This window comes from Mobula birostris, chromosome 13 (genome assembly GCF_030028105.1).
Source record: "Mobula birostris isolate sMobBir1 chromosome 13, sMobBir1.hap1, whole genome shotgun sequence".
Lineage (NCBI taxonomy): Eukaryota > Metazoa > Chordata > Chondrichthyes > Myliobatiformes > Myliobatidae > Mobula > Mobula birostris.
The window spans coordinates 22,074,557-22,095,342 of record NC_092382.1 but is presented as its reverse complement, the minus strand read 5'-3'; the positions used below and the strand labels follow the sequence as shown (position 1 = coordinate 22,095,342).

The following is a 20,786-nucleotide window of genomic DNA, read 5'->3' as shown; positions in this document are numbered from 1 at the left end:
GTGCTATTAACCAATTGGGATAGTTGTTATGGTTTTGGTGTATTTGAAGATACTGTATGCGCGGGGTTTGGGGGCAGGAGGCGGGAGAGCGAGACAGAGGATGGACGAGGTGCTGTGAGTCCGCTAACGGGGTCGGACCCTGAGCGGGACGTTCGGCGAGGAGACGGAGACGGACTCATGTGGCGCGTCTGGTTGACCACCGTTGTTGGTCCCAGGCTGCCGGTCAAGGTGGTCCGAGGGGTCGCAGGGTGAAGAAGAAGGTCCTTGAGCGCCAACGGTTTTTGTGCACGAAGAGATTGAACTTTGATAAGTGTGGCACCTTTTATTTTCCTGTTATATTTTATTCTCTTTTAATTATATAGTTCCAGTAATATCTATAAACTGTATATCATTTAATTGCATCTGGTGTATTGTCTGTTATTTGGGTGGGGTGGGGTACATCACACAGCATCCACACAAACTAATTACCCGGTTTGCCGGGGCCGAGGCTGTTTCCCCAGACGACAGTGAGCTGAGCAACCCTGAAGGTGGCCGGCAGGGGCTACATTCCTCTCCATGGATGCTGCCTGACCTGCTGAGTTCTGCCAATCTTTTGTGTGTCTTTGTGTTGCCCAAAACTTACAGCATCTGCAGAATATCTTGTCTGCTGGAGTAACTCGCTATATTAATGTCCATCTCAATCTGTTAGAGGAGCAGGAGCAGATGGTAAATGTACTCCTTCCACGTGTGACTGTGTTTCACCCAGAGATGTTAACTCTCTCTCTCTCATCTCTCTGCTCAGTTTTCACAAGTATGTTGTGCATTGCTGATATTGATTTAAACCCAGATGCAGAATCAGCAGAGTATTTATAAATTAAAATAACTTGCCAACATACCCGTGTCCTTTCCCGATGTTGACGTCACTGGAACTCCTCCCCTGCTCGCTCCTTGACAAATAAATAAATAAATAACAGGCGGGTCTAACATTAATTGGGGTTTAAAGGAGAATACTTCTTTTGTTTTTTTTTAAACTGAGGCAAACACTTATAAACATCTTCGGCCTGTCCACTGAAGCCTTGACAAGGCCTGGTCCACCTGTGCCCATCCACCCACAGTCACACAATGTCCATTTCCCATCTCTCCATGGACTGTACACTGGGCCAGGATTCATCCACCCACAGTCACACAATGTCCATTTCCCCTCTCTCCATGGATTGTACACTGGGCCAGAATTCATCCACCCACAGTCACACAATGTCCATTTCCCCTCTCTCCATGGATTGTACACTGGGCCAGGATTCATCCACCCACAGTCACACAATGTCCATTTCCCCTCTCTCCATGGATTGTACACTGGGCCAGGATTCATCCACCCACAGTCACACAATGTCCATTTCCGATCTCTCCATGGATTGTCCACTGGGCCAGGATTCATCCACCCACAGTCACACAATGTCCATTTCCACTCTCTCCATGGATTGTCCACTGGGCCAGGATTCATCCACCCACAGTCACACAATGTCCATTTCCAGTCTCTCCATGGATTGTACACTGGGCCAGGATTCATCCACCCACAGTCACACAATGTCCATTTCCAGTCTCTCCATGGATTGTACACTGGGCCAGGATTCATCCACCCACAGTCACACAATGTCCATTTCCGATCTCCCCATGGATTGTACACTGGGCCAGGATTCATCCACCCACAGTCACACAATGTCCATTTTCCCTCTCTCCATGGACTGTACACTGGGCCAGGATTCATCCACCCACAGTCACACAATGTCCATTTCCAGTCTCTCCATGGATTGTACACTGGGCCAGGATTCATCCACCCACAGTCACACAATGTCCATTTCCAGTCTCTCCATGGATTGTCCACTGGGCCAGGATTCATCCACCCACAGTCACACAATGTCCATTTCCAGTCTCTCCATGGATTGTACACTGGGCCAGGATTCATCCACCCACAGTCACACAATGTCCATTTCCAGTCTCTCCATGGATTGTCCACTGGGCCAGGATTCATCCACCCACAGTCACACAATGTCCATTTCCAGTCTCTCCATGGATTGTCCACTGGGCCAGGATTCATCCACCCACAGTCACACAATGTCCATTTCCACTCTCTCCATGGATTGTACACTGGGCCAGGATTCATCCACCCACAGTCACACAATGTCCATTTCCAGTCTCTCCATGGATTGTACACTGGGCCAGAATTCATCCACCCACAGTCACACAATGTCCATTTCCAGTCTCTCCATGGATTGTACACTGGGCCAGGATTCATCCACCCACAGTCACACAATGTCCATTTCCACTCTCTCCATGGATTGTACACTGGGCCAGGATTCATCCACCCACAGTCACACAATGTCCATTTCCACTCTCTCCATGGATTGTACACTGGGCCAGGATTCATCCACCCACAGTCACACAATGTCCATTTCCGTTCTCCCCATGGATTGTCCACTGGGCCAGGATTCATCCACCCACAGTCACACAATGTCCATTTCCCCTCTCTCCATGGATTGTACACTGGGCCAGGATTCATCCACCCACAGTCACACAATGTCCATTTCCACTCTCTCCATGGATTGTACACTGGGCCAGGATTCATCCACCCACAGTCACACAATGTCCATTTCCACTCTCTCCATGGATTGTACACTGGGCCAGGATTCATCCACCCACAGTCACACAATGTCCATTTCCGTTCTCCCCATGGATTGTCCACTGGGCCAGGATTCATCCACCCACAGTCACACAATGTCCATTTCCCCTCTCTCCATGGATTGTACACTGGGCCAGGATTCATCCACCCACAGTCACACAATGTCCATTTCCACTCTCTCCATGGATTGTACACTGGGCCAGGATTCATCCACCCACAGTCACACAATGTCCATTTCCACTCTCTCCATGGATTGTACACTGGGCCAGGATTCATCCACCCACAGTCACACAATGTCCATTTCCAGTCTCTCCATGGATTGTACACTGGGCCAGGATTCATCCACTCACAGTCACACAGTGTCCATTTCCACTCTCTCCATGGATTGTACACTGGGCCAGGATTCATCCACCCACAGTCACACAATGTCCATTTCCCCTCTCTCCATGGATTGTACACTGGGCCAGGATTCTCCAGGGTATCAACTCGCTATATTGCAGGCAAATTTCTTTTAAGAACCAATCTTGTTTTTTGGACCGGGAGTGAAGTGTCTATGGAATCGCAAGGCAGGTTGAGCAGACAGCGCCCACTGTTTTAGTCCTCCTACCACTGGTGGCGCTCTGGTGGGTAACGGACAAGTATTACAGCAGTGTGGAGTGAAACATTTCTGCTGACCAATGGGACATCTATTCCTCTCATCACTGAATTATACAGATTTCTCAGTCACAACTGATACTCACCGTCTCCTTTCATTTTAACATCGACTGGCATTGACACTATGGCAATATACGATTTGATTCAACATGGAAACATTCTGACATCCCTAACAATGCAATCCCACCCACAGCATCAAGACATCTAGTCCTAAACCGTTACAGTTTCTTTAGCAGGACTTTAAGACCATAATTATCCCCAGAACTCCGATCAAAATTTATTTGAGCATATCACCTGGTTATTATCAGATAGTTACATGGCACGTTGTTAAACACAATGTAGGCGTCATACATCCAAAACAACATTTGGCTAAAAAATCTTTAAAATAAATAAAACAAAATGCTGGAATTATTGAACAAGACACAGGGTGTGTCAATATTTTTGGTGGAAGACCCTGTATCAGCACTGAGCCTGTGTGTCGGAGCCATGTACTGTTCTCTATCTACATTGTATTCCGCGTTGTGCATTTATGATGCTTATTATGCTGACTAGTCGCATCAGTCGGGGTTTGGTAAACGCGAAGGGAATCAGTTACATATGTTGTTGCCAAAACTGAAAGAAGGAGTGGAACATACTATGAAGAAAATGTGAAAGGGGAAATCATCGGGACTAGATAACATTCTGGTTGAACTGTATGAAGCGCTAGACGATTTTGGTGCAGAGAAATTAGCAACCTTATTGAATAGAATATACAACGGTGGCAAAGTACCAGAAGATCTTTTAAAGACATTGTTTATTGCACTGCCAAAGAAACCAGGTGCAACAGAGAGTGGACAGCACAGAACAATTAGTTTAATGAGCCACCTCACAAAAAATCTACTTCGAATCATCATGCTCAGAATAAGAAACAAAATCAAACCAGAGATCAGTGAAGAACAGTGCAGCTTTGTCGAAGGCGACATCAAACACCATTTACACTCTCAGGAATATTATCGAAAGATCAATAGAAGTACAATAAGACCTATACTTCTGTTTCATTGACTACACAAAAGCCTTTGACGCAGTGAAACTCCAGGTCATCATGAAAATGCTTAAAGATGTTAATATCGACGGGAAAGATCTTAGAATAACCAGGAATCTCACTGGCAACAAAGTGCAGCCATACAGATAGACAATGAGTTTGGTGAATATCAGCCAATAAAGCGAGGAGTCAGACAGGGTTGTGTTCTATCACCAGACCTGTTCTCCCTGTACAGTGAAAACATCATGAGAACCATACAAGACCTACCTGGAATAAGCATGGGAGGATACAATATCAACAACCTCCGCTATGCGGATCATACAGTACTGATAGCAAACAGTGAAGTAAATTTTAAGAAACTAGCATCTACCATGAACACAGAGAGCGAAAGACTTGGCCTAACCTTAAACAAAAAGAAAGCTGAAGTAATGGTAATATCAAAGAAACCTGATATCCCAAACTGTGGGATCGCAAATGAAATCCTGAAACAAGTTCACAACTTCAAGTACCTTGGATCATGGGTAACATCTGATGGCAAATGTGAAACAGACATAAAAGCAAGAATAGCAATGGCAAGAACAGCATTTACAGAAATGAGAAACATCCTAACGAACAAGGAAATAACGACTGACATCCGCCTTAGAACTGTCAGCTGCTACATTCTCCCTATATTGCTGTATGGCTGCGAGTCATGGACCATCACAAATGCAATGGAAGAAAGAATCACTGCAGCAGAGATGTGGTTTCTCAGAAGAATGCTATGGATATCATATACGGACAGGATAACCAACGAAGAAATTCTACAGAGAACAAAACCAAAACGTACATTACTTAAGAAATCAGAAAACAGCAATCAAAATTCTTTGGACACATCACGTGAAGAGAGACATTAGAACATTTAGGTACAACTGGAAAGCGAGAAAGAAAAATAAGCAGAGGCAGACAGAGAATGAAAATGATAGATGGATTAACATCATGGTTAGAAACAAGGGAGGCAACAACTACAATTCAGAGGGTCAGGCACCGTGATGGATGGAGAGACATGATTGCCCATGTCGAACGGAAAAGCACCTGAATGATAATAGTAACATATTATTAAGAATAATAACTTTTCTAACAATTATCACTGGGGCTGAGGGAACGCCGTGCAAGTATAACAAATCGTTGGGGGTTGCCAGAAATGTCAAGTTGACTTTGTTAGAATTCACGCTACACTCTCAACAGATGTTTCTGAATCTGTCGATTATTTTAATATTCTGAGGTGCTTGAGTGTATCGACATTAAGAAAGAGGATGTGCTGGAGCTTTTGAAATGTATTAAGTTAGATATATCGCCAGGACTGTAGGAGATATATCCCAGGCTACCGTGGGAAGCGAGGGAGCAGTTTGCTGAGCCTCTGACGATGATCTTTGCATCATCAATATGGTGGGGAGAAGTACTAGAGAATTGGAGGTTTTCAAATCGTGTTCCCTTGTACAAGGAAGGGTCTAGAGATAATCCACTAAATTATATAGCAGTGAATCTTACTTCAGTGATGGGCAAGCTGTTGGAGAAGATTCTGAGAAGCAGGATTTTTGAGCATTTGGAGACACAATCTGATTAGGGATAGTCAACATCGCTTTGTCAAGGGCAGGTGATGCTTTATGGACCTGATTGAATTATTTGAGGATGCAACAAAACACATTGATGAAGGTATAGCAGTGGATGTCGTGTATATGGATTTCAGTAAGGCATTTGATAAGGTTCCCCAGGCGAGGCTCATTCAGAAAGTAATGAGGCATGTGGATCCAGAATTGGCTTGCTCACAGAAGGCAAAAGATAGTTGTAGATGGTTCGAATTCTGCATTCGGGATGTTGACCAGTGGTATCAAATTTCAAGACAGAATATAATATTAATTGTACGACTCCATGGCAGTGTGGAGGATCAGTGGGATCGTGGGGTTTGTGTCCATAAGACACTCAAAGCTGCTGCGGAGTTTGACAGTGTGGTTCAGAAGGTGTATGGTGTGATAGCCTTCATCAGTTGTGGGATTGAGATAAATACCTGTGAGACACAGAAACATAGAAACACAGAAGCCCTACAGCACAACACAGGCCCTTCAGCCTAGAATGCTGTGCCGTGCATGTATTTACTTTAGAAATTACCTAAGGTTACCTATAGCCCTCTATTTTTCCAAGCTCGATTTTCCTATCTAGGAGACTCTTCAAAGACCCTATTGCATCCGCCTCCGCCACAGTCGCTAGCAGACTATTCCATGCACTCACCACTTTGCCTAAAAAAAACTTACCCCTGACATCTCCTCTGGACGTACATCCAAGCACCTTAAAATTTTGCCCTCCCGTGTTAGCCATTTCAGCCGTGGGGGGAAAAACCTCTGAACATCCACACGATTGTTGAAGCTATATAAGACCATAATTAGACCTCACTTGGAGAACTGTGCTCAGTTTTGGTCATCTCACTACAGGAAGGATGTGGATACTGTAGAGAGAATGCAGAAGAGATTTACAAGAATGTTGCTTGGATTGGAGAGCATGCCTTATGAGAATACGTTGAGTGAACTTGACCTTTTCCCCTTGACGCGATGGATGATGAGAGGTGACCTGATAGAGGTGTATAAGATGATGAGGGGCATTGACCTTGTGGATAGACAGAGGCTTTTTTCCAAGTGCTGAAGTGGCTTACACGAGGAGACATATTTTAAGGTGCCTGGAATTAGGTACAGAGGGATGTCATGCAGATACAGGTGGGTGCATGGAATGCACTGCCAACAAGATGGTAGAGGCGGACACGATAGGGTCCTTTCAGAGACTCTGAGTTAAATATGTGAAAAATAGAGGGTTATGCCGTAGGACAATACTGAACATTTTCTAGAGTAGGTTACATGGTCAGCACAACATTGCTGGCTGAAGGACCCGTAATGTGCTGTAGATTTCTATGTTCTCTCTTTTCACGTTTTATTGTTTCACAACGTTCAATGACATTTGATTTAATGTGTCTTTTCTGACAATGATCAACATAAAAGTGCTTACGTAACTCAAATTGAAAACATCTATTTAAAGTGATCTAAATCAATTCCAAATATAAAACACAAAATAATTGATTGTATAAATATTCATCCTCTTTTAATGTAACACCAACTCTGCACAGGTGCAGCTAATTGGCTTTAGAAGTCACATGATTAGTTAAATGAGATCTGTTTTTGGACACCTGTGTGCAGTCAAATTGTTTCAATTGATTGTAGTAAAATACACCAGTATCTGGAAGGTCCAACTGCTGCTGAGTCAGTATTCTGGCAAAAAACTACACCCTGGAAACAAAAGAACACTACAAGCAACTCTGCGCAAAGGTTATTGAAAATCACAAGTCAGGAGATGGATATAAGAAAATGTCCAAGTCACTGAATATCACTTGGAGTACAGTTGAGTCAATCATCAAGAAATGGAAAGAAAATGGCACAGTTGTAAATCTGCCTAGAGGAGTTGTCCTCAGAAACTGAGTAACCGTGCAATAAGAGGACTGGTAAGGAAGGCCACCAAGAGACCTGTGACAACTCGTGAGGATTTACAAGCTTGAGATTGTAGAGACTGCGCAGACAACAACTGTTGCCCGGGCGCTTCACCAGTCACAGATTTATGAGAGAATGGCAAAGACAAACGCACGGTTGAAAAAAGAAAACTCGCATGAAATTTTGGCCAGAGTTTGCCAGAAGGCATTTGGGAGACCCTGAACTTCGAAGGTCTGATTAACACAAAATTGTGCTTATCGGCCCTCATACTAAATGCTATATTTGCTGTAAGCCAAACACTACACTAGACACGAGAATACTACAGCACAGTACAGGCCCTCGGCCCTCGATGTTGTGCCGACCCATAAATTCCTAAAAAAAATGTACTAAACCACACTACTCCGTAACCCTCTATGTTTCTTTCATCCTTATGCCTATCGAAGATGCTCTTAAAATACCCCTAATGTTTTAGCCTCCACCAACATCCCTGGCAAGTCATTCCAGGCACCCACAAGCCTCTGTGTAAAAAACTTTCCCCTGACGTCTCCCCTAAACTTCACTCCCTTAACTTTGTACATATATCATTTGGTGTTTGCTATTCGTACCCTGGGAAACAAAGACTGGCTATCCACCCTATTTATGCCTCTCATGATCTTGTAGACCTCTATCAAGTCCCCTCTCATCCTTCTACGCTCCAAAGAGAAAAGTCCCAGCTCTGCTAACCTTGCCTCATAAGACTTGTTTTCCAATCCAGGCAACATCCTGGTAAATCTCCTCTGCACCCTCTCCAGAGCTTGACATCCTTCCTATAATGAAGTGACCAGAATTGAACACAATACTCTCTGCGTGGTCTCACCAGAGATTTGTAGAGTTTCAACATGACCTCTCTACTCTTGAATTCAATCCCCTCATTAATGAAGCCTAGCATCCCATAGGCCTTCTTAACTACCCTATCAACCTGTATAACAATCTTGAGGGATATATGGATTTGAACCCCAAGGTCCCTCTGTTCATCCACACTCTTAAGTAACCGACCATTAACCCTGTACTCAACCTTCTGGTTTGTCTTTCCAAAATACATCACCTCACACTTATCCGGATTGAACTCCATCTGCCACTTTCCTGCCCCACTCTGCTTCCTGTCTGTATCCTCTTGTAACTTTCGACAACCTATAGCTCCAGCCACAACTTCTCCAGTCTTCGTGTCATCGACAAACTTACTCACCCATCCATCTGCCTCTTCATCCAGGTTATTTATAAAAATCACAAAGAGCATGGGTCCCAGGACAGATCCTTGCGGTACTCCACTAGTCACCGACCCCAGGCAGAATGCTTTTCTTCCTGTAAATCATTTTTTTAAAATCCAAACAGCCATGGTTCCACTGATCCCTTGCGTCATGACTTTCTGGATGAGTCTCTCGTGGAGGACCTTGTCAAATGCCTTGCTAAAATCCATGTAGACCACATCTATCACCCTACCCTCATCAATTTCTTTTGTTACCTCTTCAAAAAAACTCAATCAGGCACATGAGGCACGACCTTCCCTTCACAAAGCCATGTTGACTATCCTTGAGTAGACTGTACTTCTCCAAGTGCTTGTAGATCCTATCATTAAGAATTCTAACCAATAGTTTGCAGACCATCGACCTAAGACTCACCGGTTTTACAGGACCGCGCGGAGAGTTTAAAAAGGAGACCACCCTATACAGCGGGAAGCTGTCGGAGCGGGCAGCATAGTGAGTGGGAGCAGAGTGTAGGGCTTTGGCTTCAACAGGCTTCGGCGGTAGACAGGAAGAGGCGAGAGTGAGGTACCAACTCTTTTTTTTCTCCCCCACCCCACCCCTTTCGCGAATCGGCCCGGACAGATAGGAACAGCAGGGCTCTCACAGCCAACGGTTTAAAAAGTTCGTCTGTTTGGCGAGGTAAGTGGGTGAGTAGACTTATTTTTCCTGTTTCATTCCTGTAGAATTAGGTAGCATGCCTGCAGGGCTAGGGCTTTGTTCAGGGTGTCAGATGTGGGAATCCTGGGAGACCTCCAGCCTCCCTGATGGCCACATCTGCGCCAGGTGCACCGAGATGCAACTCCTCAGAGACCGTGTTAGGGATCTGCAGCTGCACCTTGATGACCTAGTGCTTATCAGGGAAAGTGAAGAGATGATAGACAGGAGCTACAGGGAGGTAGTCATCCCTAGGCTACAGGAGTCAGAAAACTGGGTCACTGTCAAGAGAGGGAAGGGAAATGCCCGGATAGTGGAGAGCACACCTGTGGCTGTCCCCTCAGCAACAAATATCTTGTTCTGGATGCTGTTGAGGGGGATGACCTGACAGGGGACGCCCACGATGACCGGGTCTCTGGCACTGAGCCTGGCGCTGTTGTGCAGGAGAGAAGGAGGGAGAAGAGAAATGCGGTAGTCATAGGGGATTCCATAGTCAGGAGAACAGAAAAGAGATTCTGTGAGCCTGACAGAGATACCCGCATGGTGTGTTGCCTCCCAGGTGCCAGGGTACGGGATGTCTCGGATCGGGTCCAGAATATTCTAAAGGGGAGGGTGAACAGACAGTTGTCTTGGTACATGTTGGTACCAATGACATAGATAGGACAAAGGAGAAGGTCCTGAAGAGAGATTTCCAGGATTTAGGAAGGAAGTTGAGAAGCAGGACCTCCAGGGTAGTAATCTCGGGATTGCTACCTGTGCCACGTGCTAGCGAGGGCAAGAATAGTCGGATCAGGCAGATGAATGTATGGCTGAGAGACTGGTGTAGGGGGCAGGGCTTCAGATTCTTGGATAATTGGGATCTCTTCTGGGGGAAGTATGACCTGTTCAAAAAGGGCAGGTTACACCTGAACCCGAAGGGGACCAATATCCTGGCGGGAAAGTTTAATAGAGCTGTTAGGGAGGGTTTAAACTAATTTGGCAGGGGGATAGGAACCGGAATGGTAGAGCGGAGGAAGGGGAAAACAGAAATAAATCTAAGATAGTGAGCAGTAAAGATGTCAGGAAAGACAGGCAGGTGATGGGGCAAATGTGTAACCATTGGGATGAGTTGCAGTGCAATAAAGTTGCAGTGAAATCAAAGCAAAAAGCATCAAATGCTGGTCTTAAGGTGTTGTACTTAAATGCACGAAGCATAAGGAATAAGATGGATGATCTTGTCGTACAGCTACAGGTTGGCAGGTATGATATTGTGGCCATCACTGAAACCTGGTTAAAGGATGTATGTCTCTGGGAGCTTTATTAAATCATTGGAAAGAAGTGATATAGGATCGGAAGGTGCAGAATCTTTATGGGTTGATCTAAGAAATAGCAGAGGTAAAAGGACCCTGATGGCAGTTAGTTATAGGCCTCCTAACAGCTGCAGGGATGTGGACTACAAATTACAACTGGAAATAGAAAAGGCTTGTCTGAAGGGCAGTATTATGATTATTGTGGGGGATTTTAACGTGCGAGTAGATTTGGAAAATCAGGTCAGCACTGGATCTCAAGAGAGAGAATTTGTAGAATGTCTGCAAGATGGCTTTTTAGAACAGCTTGTTGTTGAGCCCACTAGGGGATCAGCTGTACTGGATTGGGTATTGTGTAATGAACCGGAGGTGATTAGAGAGATTGAGGTGAAGGAACCTTTAGGAGGCAGTAATCATAACATGATTGAGTTCACTGTGAAATTAGAAAAAGAGAAGCCGAAATCTGATGTGTCGGTATTTCAGTGGAGTAAAGGAAATTACAGTGGCATGAAAGAGGAACTGGCCAAAGTTGACTGGAAAGAGACACTGGCGGGAAAGACACCAGAGCAGCAGTGGCTGGAGTTTATGTGAGAAATGAGGAATGTGCAAGACAGGTATATTCCAAAAAAGAAGAAATTTTTGAGTGGAAAAAGGATGCAACCATGGTTTACAACAGAAGTCAAAGCCAAAGTTAAAGCAAAGGAGAGGGCATACAAGGAAGCAAAAATTAGTGGGAAGACAGAGGATTGGGAAGTTTTTAAAACCTTACAAAAGGAAACCAAGAAGGTCATTAAGAGAGGAAAGATTGGCTATGAAAGGAAGCTAGCAAATAATGACAAAGAGGATACTAAAAGCTTTCTCAAGTATATAAAGAGTAAAAGACAGGTGAGAGTAGATATAGGACCGATAGAAAATGATGCTGCAGAAATTGTAATGGGAGATAAGGAGATGGAAGAGGAACTGAACGAGTATTTTGCATCAGTCTTCACTGAGGAAGACATCAGCAGTATACAGGACACTCAAAGGTGGCAGGGAAGAGAAGTGTGCGCAGTCACAATTACGACAGAGAAAGTACTCAGGAAGCTAAATAGGCTAAAGGTAGGTAAATCTCCTGGACCAGATGGAATACACCTGCGTGTTCTGAAGGAAGTAGCTGTGGAGATTGCGGAAACATTAGCGATGATCTTTCAAAAGTCGATAGATTCTGGCATGGTTCCGAAAGACTGGAAGATTGCAAATGTCACTTCGCTATTTAAGAAGGGGGCAAGGAAGCAAAAAGGAAATTATAGACCTGTTAGCTTGACATCGGTGGTTGGGAAGTTGTTGGAGTCGATTTTCAACGATGAGGTTACAGAGTACCTGGAGGCATATGACAACATAGGCAGAAATCTGCATGGATTCCTTAAAGGAAAATCCTGCCTGACAAACCTATTGCAATTTTTTGAGGAAATTACCAGTAGGCTAGACAAGGGAGATGCAGTGGATGTTGTATATTTGGATTTTCAGAAGGTCTTTGACAAGGTGCCACACATGAGGCTACTTAACAAGAAAATAGCCCATGGAATTACGGGAAAGTCACATACGTGGATAGAGCGTTGGCTGATTGGCAGGAAACAGAGAGTGGGAATAAAGGGATCCTATTCTGGTTGGCTGCCGGTTACCAGTGGTGTTCCACAGGGATCAGTACTGGGGCCGCTTCTTTTTACATTGTACATCAATGATTTGGATTATGGAATAGATGGCTTTGTGGCTAAGTTTGCTGACGATACGAAGATAGGTGGAGGGGCCGGTAGTGCTGAGGAAATGGAGAGTCTGCAGAGAGACTTGGATAGATTGGAAGAATGAGCGGAGAAGTGGCAAATGAAGTACAATGTTGGAAAGTGTATGGTTATGCACTTTGGCAGAAAAAATAAACGGGCAGACTATCATTTAAATGGGGAAAGAATTCAAAGTTCTGAGATGCAACGGGAATTGGGAGTCCTCGTACAGGATACCCTTAAAGTTAACCTCCAGGTTGAGTCAGTAGTGAAGAAGGCGAATGCAATGTTGGCATTCATTTCTAGAACAATAGAGTATAGGAGCAGGGATGTGATGTTGAGGCTCTATGAGGCGCTGGTGAGACCTCACTTGGGGTACTGTGGGCAGTTTTGGTCTCCTTATTTAAGAAAGGATGTGCTGACGTCGGACAGAGTACAGAGAAGATTCACGAGAATGATTCTGGGAATGAAAGGGTTAGCATATGAGGAACGTTTGTCCGCTCTTGGACTGTATTTCTTGGAGTTTAGAAGAATGAGGGGAGACCTCATAGAAACACTTCTAATGTTGAAAGGCATGGACAGAGTGGATGTGGCAAAGTTGTTTCCCATGATGGGGGAATCTATTACGAGAGGGCATGGCTTAAGGACTGAAGGGCGCCCTTTCAGAACAGAAATGTGAAGAAGTTTTTTTTGGTCAGAGGGTGGTGAATCTATGGAATTTGTTGCCACGGGCAGCAGTGGAGGCCAAGTCATTGGGTGTATTTAAGGCAGACATTGATAGGTATCTGTGTAGCCAGGGCATCAAAGGTTATGGTGAAAAGGCGGGGGAGTGGGACTAAATGGGAGAATAGATCAGCTCATGATAAAATGGCGGAGCAGACTCGATGGGCCATATGGCCTACTTCTGCTCCTTTGTCTTATGGTATATGGTTCCCAGGATTCTCCATATTACCTTTTTTTAAACAAGGGAACTACACTTGCCATTCTCCAGTCCTCCAGCACCTCCCCTGAAGCCAAAGAAGATTCAAAGATCATAGCTACTGCTCCAGTGATCTCTTCTCTCACTTCCCACAGCAGCCTGGGGTATATCACGTCCGGCCCTGGGGACTTATCAATCTCGATGTTTTTAAGAAGATCCAACACTTCTTCTTCCTTAATCTCCACATTGTCCAGCAAACAGGCCTGTTCTATTTCGACCTCACCCTGATCAAGGTCCTTTTTACTTGTGAATAAGGAAGCAAAGTATTTATTTAGGCCTCCCCAACCTCCTCCGCCTCCAGGCACATGTTGCCTTCTTTATTCTTTAGCGGCCCCACCTTCAATCTTATCATCCTTCTGTTCTTCACGTATGCATAGAACGCCTTGGGGTCTCCTTAATCCTACATGCCAAGGCCTTCTCATGCCCCCTTTGAGTTCTCCTAAGTTCTTTCTTATGCTCCTTCCTGGCTACCCTATACTTCCCATGAGCTCCAGCTGCTTCCTGCTTCTTATATCTAACATCTGCTTCCTTCTTCCACTTGACGAGTTGCCTCACGTGTTTCATCAGCCACGGTTCCCTTTTCCGACCATTTTTTCCTTGCCTCAGTGGGACAAACTTATCCTGAACCCAGCAAAATTGGTCCCTAAACTTCCTCCACATTACGTCTGTGCTTTCACCCTTGAACATCCATTTCCAATTTACTCTCGCTAGTTCCTGCCTCATCCCTTAATAGTTAGCCCTACCCCAGTTAAGCACTTCCCCATTTTGTCTATTTTTATCCTTTTCCATAGCTATGCTGAAGCTAAGGGAGTTGTGATCACTCTCACCAAGATGCTCCCCCATCAAGAGGTCTGCCACCTGAAACAGGTTCATTACCGAGAACTAGATCCAGTATGGCCTCTCCTCTCGTCGGCCAGTCCACATACTGTGTCAGGAATCCTTCTTGAACATCCCTGACAAATTCAGCCCCATCTATCCCCCTTGCAGTCAGGAGGTGCACATCGTCAAAATCACACGATTCCTACCATGAAGCATCATGATGTGGGGACGTTGCACTGCAGAAGGCCCTGGAAGGCTTGTGAAGGTAGAGGGTAAAAAGAATCTAGCAAAAAACAGGGAAATCCTGGAAGAAAATCTGAGGTAGTCTGCAGGATAATTGCGACTTGGGAAAAGATTTTTTCAGCAGCAAAATAACCCCAAGTGTAAAGTCAAAGCTATACAGGAAGAGCTTAAAAACAACAAGGTTATGTCCTGGGGAGGCTAAGTAAGGGTCCAGACCTCAATCCAATTGAGAATTTTTGGGTGGACTTGAAATGTTCTGTTCACTAACGATTCCCATGCAATTTGACAGAGCTTTAGCAGTTTTGTAAAGAATGGGGAAAAATTGCAGTGTCCAGATGCACAAAGCTGATAGAGACCTATCCGCACAAGTCAAGCCTGTAATTGCTGCCAAAGTGTCATCTACTAAATAGGACTAGACATGCGGGATGTGTATACTATTTATCTATAGTATAAAATTATATATAAATAAATGCCAATAAATCTCACAACATATATCGGTGATAGTAAACCTGTTTCTAATTCTGAGAAGTTTTATCTGACTGTTGTGTATTTTCGTTTATGTCTGTTAATCCTTTTCCTCATACTGTGGTAGGTAATGTTAATTTAAGTGCACTGGAGTGTTATTTCAGTTCTTTTTTTTTGTAAGTTTTCCAGATCGGTTTCAGACCGAGATATTATGCCAAAGGAATACGTTAATATAGGCAGAGCAAACATGTTTATTGCCTTTGTTATATTGTTACTACTCAGCTCAGTTTGGCAGATTTTCTTAAGCCTTGAAGGAAATTCTGTTGAAACAGTTCTCTTTATCACATGATGATCAACTTTCTTTGTTTGTTGACATCCTTAGTATCGTTATGTTTCATATCCATCCATCTGTCGTATTCAATGCTGATGCTTTGTCATACACTATAAGCTCTACAACATGTTTCATAATTTTTAATGTTCTGTACTTTTCTAGTCTAAAGCTCACGTTTAAATCTTTGGACGTTAGTGCCATGATTTGAATTAATTGTTTTAGCTTTACTGATGCAAGAGCGTATAATTTCAAATCATTCTGTTTAGCAGATGTGTCAAGGTATAATTCATTCGTTTTTTCCTCCTGTTTTAATATCCGATTCAGTAAATTAGAGAGCGGGTTTCAGGCTAGACTAAACCATAGCAGGCTTAGTGTTTTGCTCTGGAAAATGCGTCCATTTATTTTGATAGCAGTAGTTATTCCTTTGAGGTTGTTAAAAGGGTGATTACTGTCCGCCAATGCTTCAGATGTTCTAAGTATCAGGTGTATATATTAGGAAGTTCTTTTAACCATGAATGAGGGACAGGATCAAATGGTTGTTGATAGACAATGTAACATTTAAAGATATCTGCTTTCCCCAAGACTTGATGTAGAATTAGATAATATATTACCAATTGTTTCTTAAATCTGTTCATACCTTAACAGTATTCTTTCTGCTCTTCTGTAAGTATATTGTGGTTCGCTAAGTGAGTGGTTATTAGATATGACATGCACAATGTTACAATTTTAAATATAAAATTGTCTCATTATTATTAAGAGCTAATAAGAACATTGAATAGTGACCATTCAATAGTCTTACAAAATGCAGAATTAGAGATGTCCTTTTGGCTGGCGGTTCTTACATTCAGCCTTTGATATCTTCTGCCCCACGGGAGTATGAAAGAGAGAGTTTTGCGGTGGGTTAGGGTTCAGCAAACAAGGCTTTGGGTGGGGGAAGTAGTGTTTTGCTAACTGGATGGAGTACTTCCAGGAGGTGACAAATGAAGTTACACAGTGGATATTGTCTACTTGGATATTAGTCGGGTGTTTGACAAGGTCCCACATCGGAGTCTCATACAGAAAATTAACATGCTTGGGAACTGTGGTGAAATGGCCTTTTGGATTCATAGTTTTCTTCTTCATAGCAGACAGTTGGTAATGAGGCTTAACCTGGCTGACGATCTTTGACCAGTGATTATCCACAAGGAACCACACTGGTATCAGCCATATATGTCCCCCTCTCCAAAAGTGGCCTCAAAAACCTACCCAACAATGCTCTTGGAATTATTTTACCATAAGGACCACTTTACCAGAAACCAAGCCCTCCCACCCCACCCACTCACTTCTTTCAATTTAGGATTGGAATAAATGTTGGGGCTGTCAATGAGAGTCGCTTCCCAGAGATGTTCTCAGCATCCTGGCGAAAACATTTCCCTGAATTCATATCCCAGAAATGCTCTTTTATCTGGACAGCTGCATTTCCTCTAATGCACATCCTGGAAATCCTCGGAAGAGGTAATAGATTTCCTGTAGTGGGATAACGGGTGCCCCACTACACCACATGTACCACAGCCACACATTTCCCCTCTCCCCTGACCATCCCTCCAACAAGGCCTCACATTTACCCTCCTCCCTGCCACATTCTGTGAACACATCACCCTCAGATTTTACTCACTGATTCCTTGCTGTTGGCTTGACAATTCTGTATTTAACGAGGCAGTCGACTTACTTGTGCCGGTGCCAGGATCCTGAGCAGCGTCTCTGGACTGACAGACAGTCGCCTCACTTGTACTGGTTCCAGGGTCCTGCTCTGTGTCTCTGACGTCACTGTCTCTGGGCTGACAGACAGTCGCCTCACTTGTGCCGGCTTTAGGGTCCTGATCAGTGTCTCTGACGTCACTGTCTCTGGGCTGAATTTGCTCTCCCTCCTCTGCGGCCAGACCACATTCAACTGAGACATTGTTCTCAATCTGACCCTGCTTTGGTTCATTGTTTCCGGTGTCCCAATCATCTTCACTCGATGAACGGCCTCGTGAAAACCTCTTGAGTGCTTTCCTCAGCCGATTTAATTTCCCGCCTGAAATAAATGACGAATTACAAGTTATACTAGACTGATTTAGAGCTCAGCAAAACAAGGATTCACAAAGGGTGGCTACAATAAGACCATAAGATATAGGAACATACTTAGGCCATTTGGCCCATCGAATCTGCTCTGCCATTCAATCATGGCTGATCTTTTTTCTCGTCCTCAATCCCATTTCTCGGCCTTCTTCCCACAACCTTGGATGCCCCACATACTCGCCTTACACTTTGACATACAGTATCCTGTCTCCTGGGTCACAGACTGACCATTGCCTTGATACGCACACTGTCCAGTCCCCTGGTTCGCAGACTGACCTTTCCCTTAAGACGCACACTGTCCTGTCCCTTGGAGGAATCTTGTCTGTACCCTTTCCACCATAATGACATCCATTCTGTGCCCTATCTACGTGTATGAACTGCTCCAGGGAATCGTGCATCTGTACCCTTGGTCCCCCTCGTTCTACAACAATGTTCAGGGCCTTACAATTTACAATACAACTCCTGCCCTGGTTTAACTTTACAAAGTGAACGCATTCCTTGGAGCACTTTCCATGTTCGACTCAGTCTCCTTGTGAGTTTACATAACCCCACTATACCACCAAGTTTGACGTCATCCACAAACTATCGAACGACATTAATTTTATCTACGAAGTCTTTAATTGAAAGAACAAACAGTGGACCCAACAACCACCCACACCACAGTTACAAGCCTCCAAACTGACTAGCCCTCTATTATTAACCATCTGATTCCTTCCAGCTTGCCAGCTCCGTATCCAGTCGGCTGTTTCGCCCGCAAGAAAATGAATCTCAGGGGTTTTTTTTTACGGTGACATACATGTACTTTGATTATAAATTCGCAATGAACTTTGAACTTTTAATACTCCAAAGATTACAGGTAGACAATGTGTGGAGTCGACAGCATGTTTACCGTCATTAGCTGCAGCACAGAATACAGGCGCAGAAAGATCTTGTGACAATGTTATAAACTGTTGGTTGGACCAGGTGGAATAGCGTGTGCGTTCTGGTAACAATACTACAGGATGGTTATATTAGTACTGGAGAGATTGCAGATTGAATATTCAATTACAAAATATTTAATCGGATGAGAACATATTCTGCCTCAGAGAAAATCATCTTCCTTCATAGATGTTGCCTGATCTGCTGAGATCCCCTATCATTTTCTGTGTTATCCGCTTTAGTTCTCCTCTGGAAACGCCGTCTGAATCACATTAATCCTACTCACCAATGACATTGCATTGTCCCGATAGCTTTCTTTGATTCCATGTTTGTCTCCTGTTGTTTTATATTTCCTGTGCCATCGAAGCTCCTTAAACTTTTTTTTTGAGAGACCCACGTTCACCATTTGTCCACAGACCTGTCATTCATTGGGGTATTAAAACATCGAAGCAGACCACACATTTATCTACAACGAGCTACATCCTGATTCTCAGCTATTCTCGGCTCGGCTGCAGAAAACAGATTTCAGAAACACACCTCAGCCTCATCTCCTTCGCACAGCAGTCATGAAAACCAGGCGGGAGTTGATAGCTACCCTTCCAAAACCTGCAATGTTGTGTTATCACACAATCTCTGAAATCCTTGAAATGCTCCAATCATCTGGCTCTGAATTGTGTAAATGAAAGTTGGAGTTGTCTGTCACCTCTAAACAGGCCCTGGTGTGCAACAAACCCTGAACCTGGACTTTTACATAACAAACAACACAACACCGCTGTCACATTCCTGTATGTTTGACTCTCAACCACCTGATTCAGGGTCTCTGGCTCCTTTCACTCAGGTGAAGCTTTGCATGGTGAGCAGAGTGATTCGACCATTATTGGTGTCAGGTCCCTGCGCTGGAACTGTTGGACTGATCAATTACACAAAGCCGCTTTACCAGTGGCATCAATGACACTGCTTGATGAAACTTTTCTCTGCCCTGTTAGCGTCTGTGTAAGTTTCTTCATCTGAGGTATTGTGCACCACAGGGCAGAGGTTTAATTATAAAGATCCCAGTGAACATACCTGTAGCCATTCTGATTCTGACTGACGATTGTTGATTGTTGTCGTCTTGTTTACACTTTGGTCGCGGTGCAGGACAGCTCCACCTGCTGGTGATGCCCTGAATTACACACAACAAGCAGACAGTGAGTCAGAGAGAGTAGGATTACTTTGCAAATGTGAGAGTATCTACATCCCCTGTATCAGAGCAGCAGTTCGCTTAGGGAGCAAACATTCCCTGTTAACATCAAGTCCCACACCACGTCTGTATGTTTGTCCAGTGATATCTGGCGCATCCTACTGACAGAATCACAGAGCAACAGAGCGCAGACACCGACCCTTCAGCACAATGGGACAATGACAACCACAGTGCCCACAGAGATGGTCCCAATTTCCTGTGTTTGGCCCATTTCCCTCCTGGCCTCTTCACTCCACCTACATATCCCAACTGCTTCTGGAATTATACAATTGTGCCTGCCTCATCCACTTCCTCTGGCACTTCCCTCCACATTATCACCAGCCTCTGTATGCAACCGTTGCTGCTTGTGTTGGCTTTACAATTTATTTACCATTCCTCTGCCATTCAGATCCCCTATAAGCTACGATAATCTTCACTGTGAGCACCATCTACTAATTTTGTGTCATCTGTGAACTTACTGATCAAGCCTTGTACATTCACATCCAAATGTGTGTAGGATAGTAACTGTTCGGGAACCTGGTGGTATGCATCTTGAGACACCTGTACTTTGTAGCTGATGGCAGCAGTGAGAAAAATGTATTGCCTGGGCAGTGAGGATCTTTGATGATAGATGCTGCCTTTCTACAGCAACATTTCATCTAGATGTGTTCAATGGTTAAGACCCGTGACATATTGGCCAAGTCCATTAACTTTTGTAGGATTTTCTGCTCAAAGGCATTGGTGTTCCCCGACCAGTCTATAATGCAGCCAGTCATCAGACCTTCCATCACACATCTGCAGAGGTTTGCCAACGTTTGCCAACAAAGATCTTGTTCTAGATGCTGTTGAGGGGGAGGATCTGACGGGGACGCCCAGGGTGACCGGGTCTCTGGCA

At 44.3% G+C, this 20,786-nt stretch overlaps 2 protein-coding genes across 2 annotated transcripts in view; one reads left to right on the top strand and one right to left on the bottom strand.

The window, feature by feature from the left end:
• LOC140208536 (uncharacterized) overlaps positions 1 to 20,786 on the top strand; it is a 541,825-nt gene that overhangs the window by 117,405 nt on the left and 403,634 nt on the right. The gene's annotated exons all lie outside the window — the stretch shown is intronic.
• LOC140208513 (NACHT, LRR and PYD domains-containing protein 3-like) overlaps positions 1 to 20,786 on the bottom strand; it is a 41,989-nt gene that overhangs the window by 9,907 nt on the left and 11,296 nt on the right. The window contains exons 2-4 of the mRNA XM_072277238.1: positions 19,738 to 19,834; positions 17,363 to 17,710; positions 876 to 926 (exon numbers count right to left, since the gene is read on the bottom strand). Coding sequence (XP_072133339.1) covers positions 876 to 926; positions 17,363 to 17,710; positions 19,738 to 19,747 — 409 coding nt within the window. The 5' untranslated portion in view covers positions 19,748 to 19,834. The remainder of the gene's footprint in view (positions 1 to 875; positions 927 to 17,362; positions 17,711 to 19,737; positions 19,835 to 20,786) is intronic.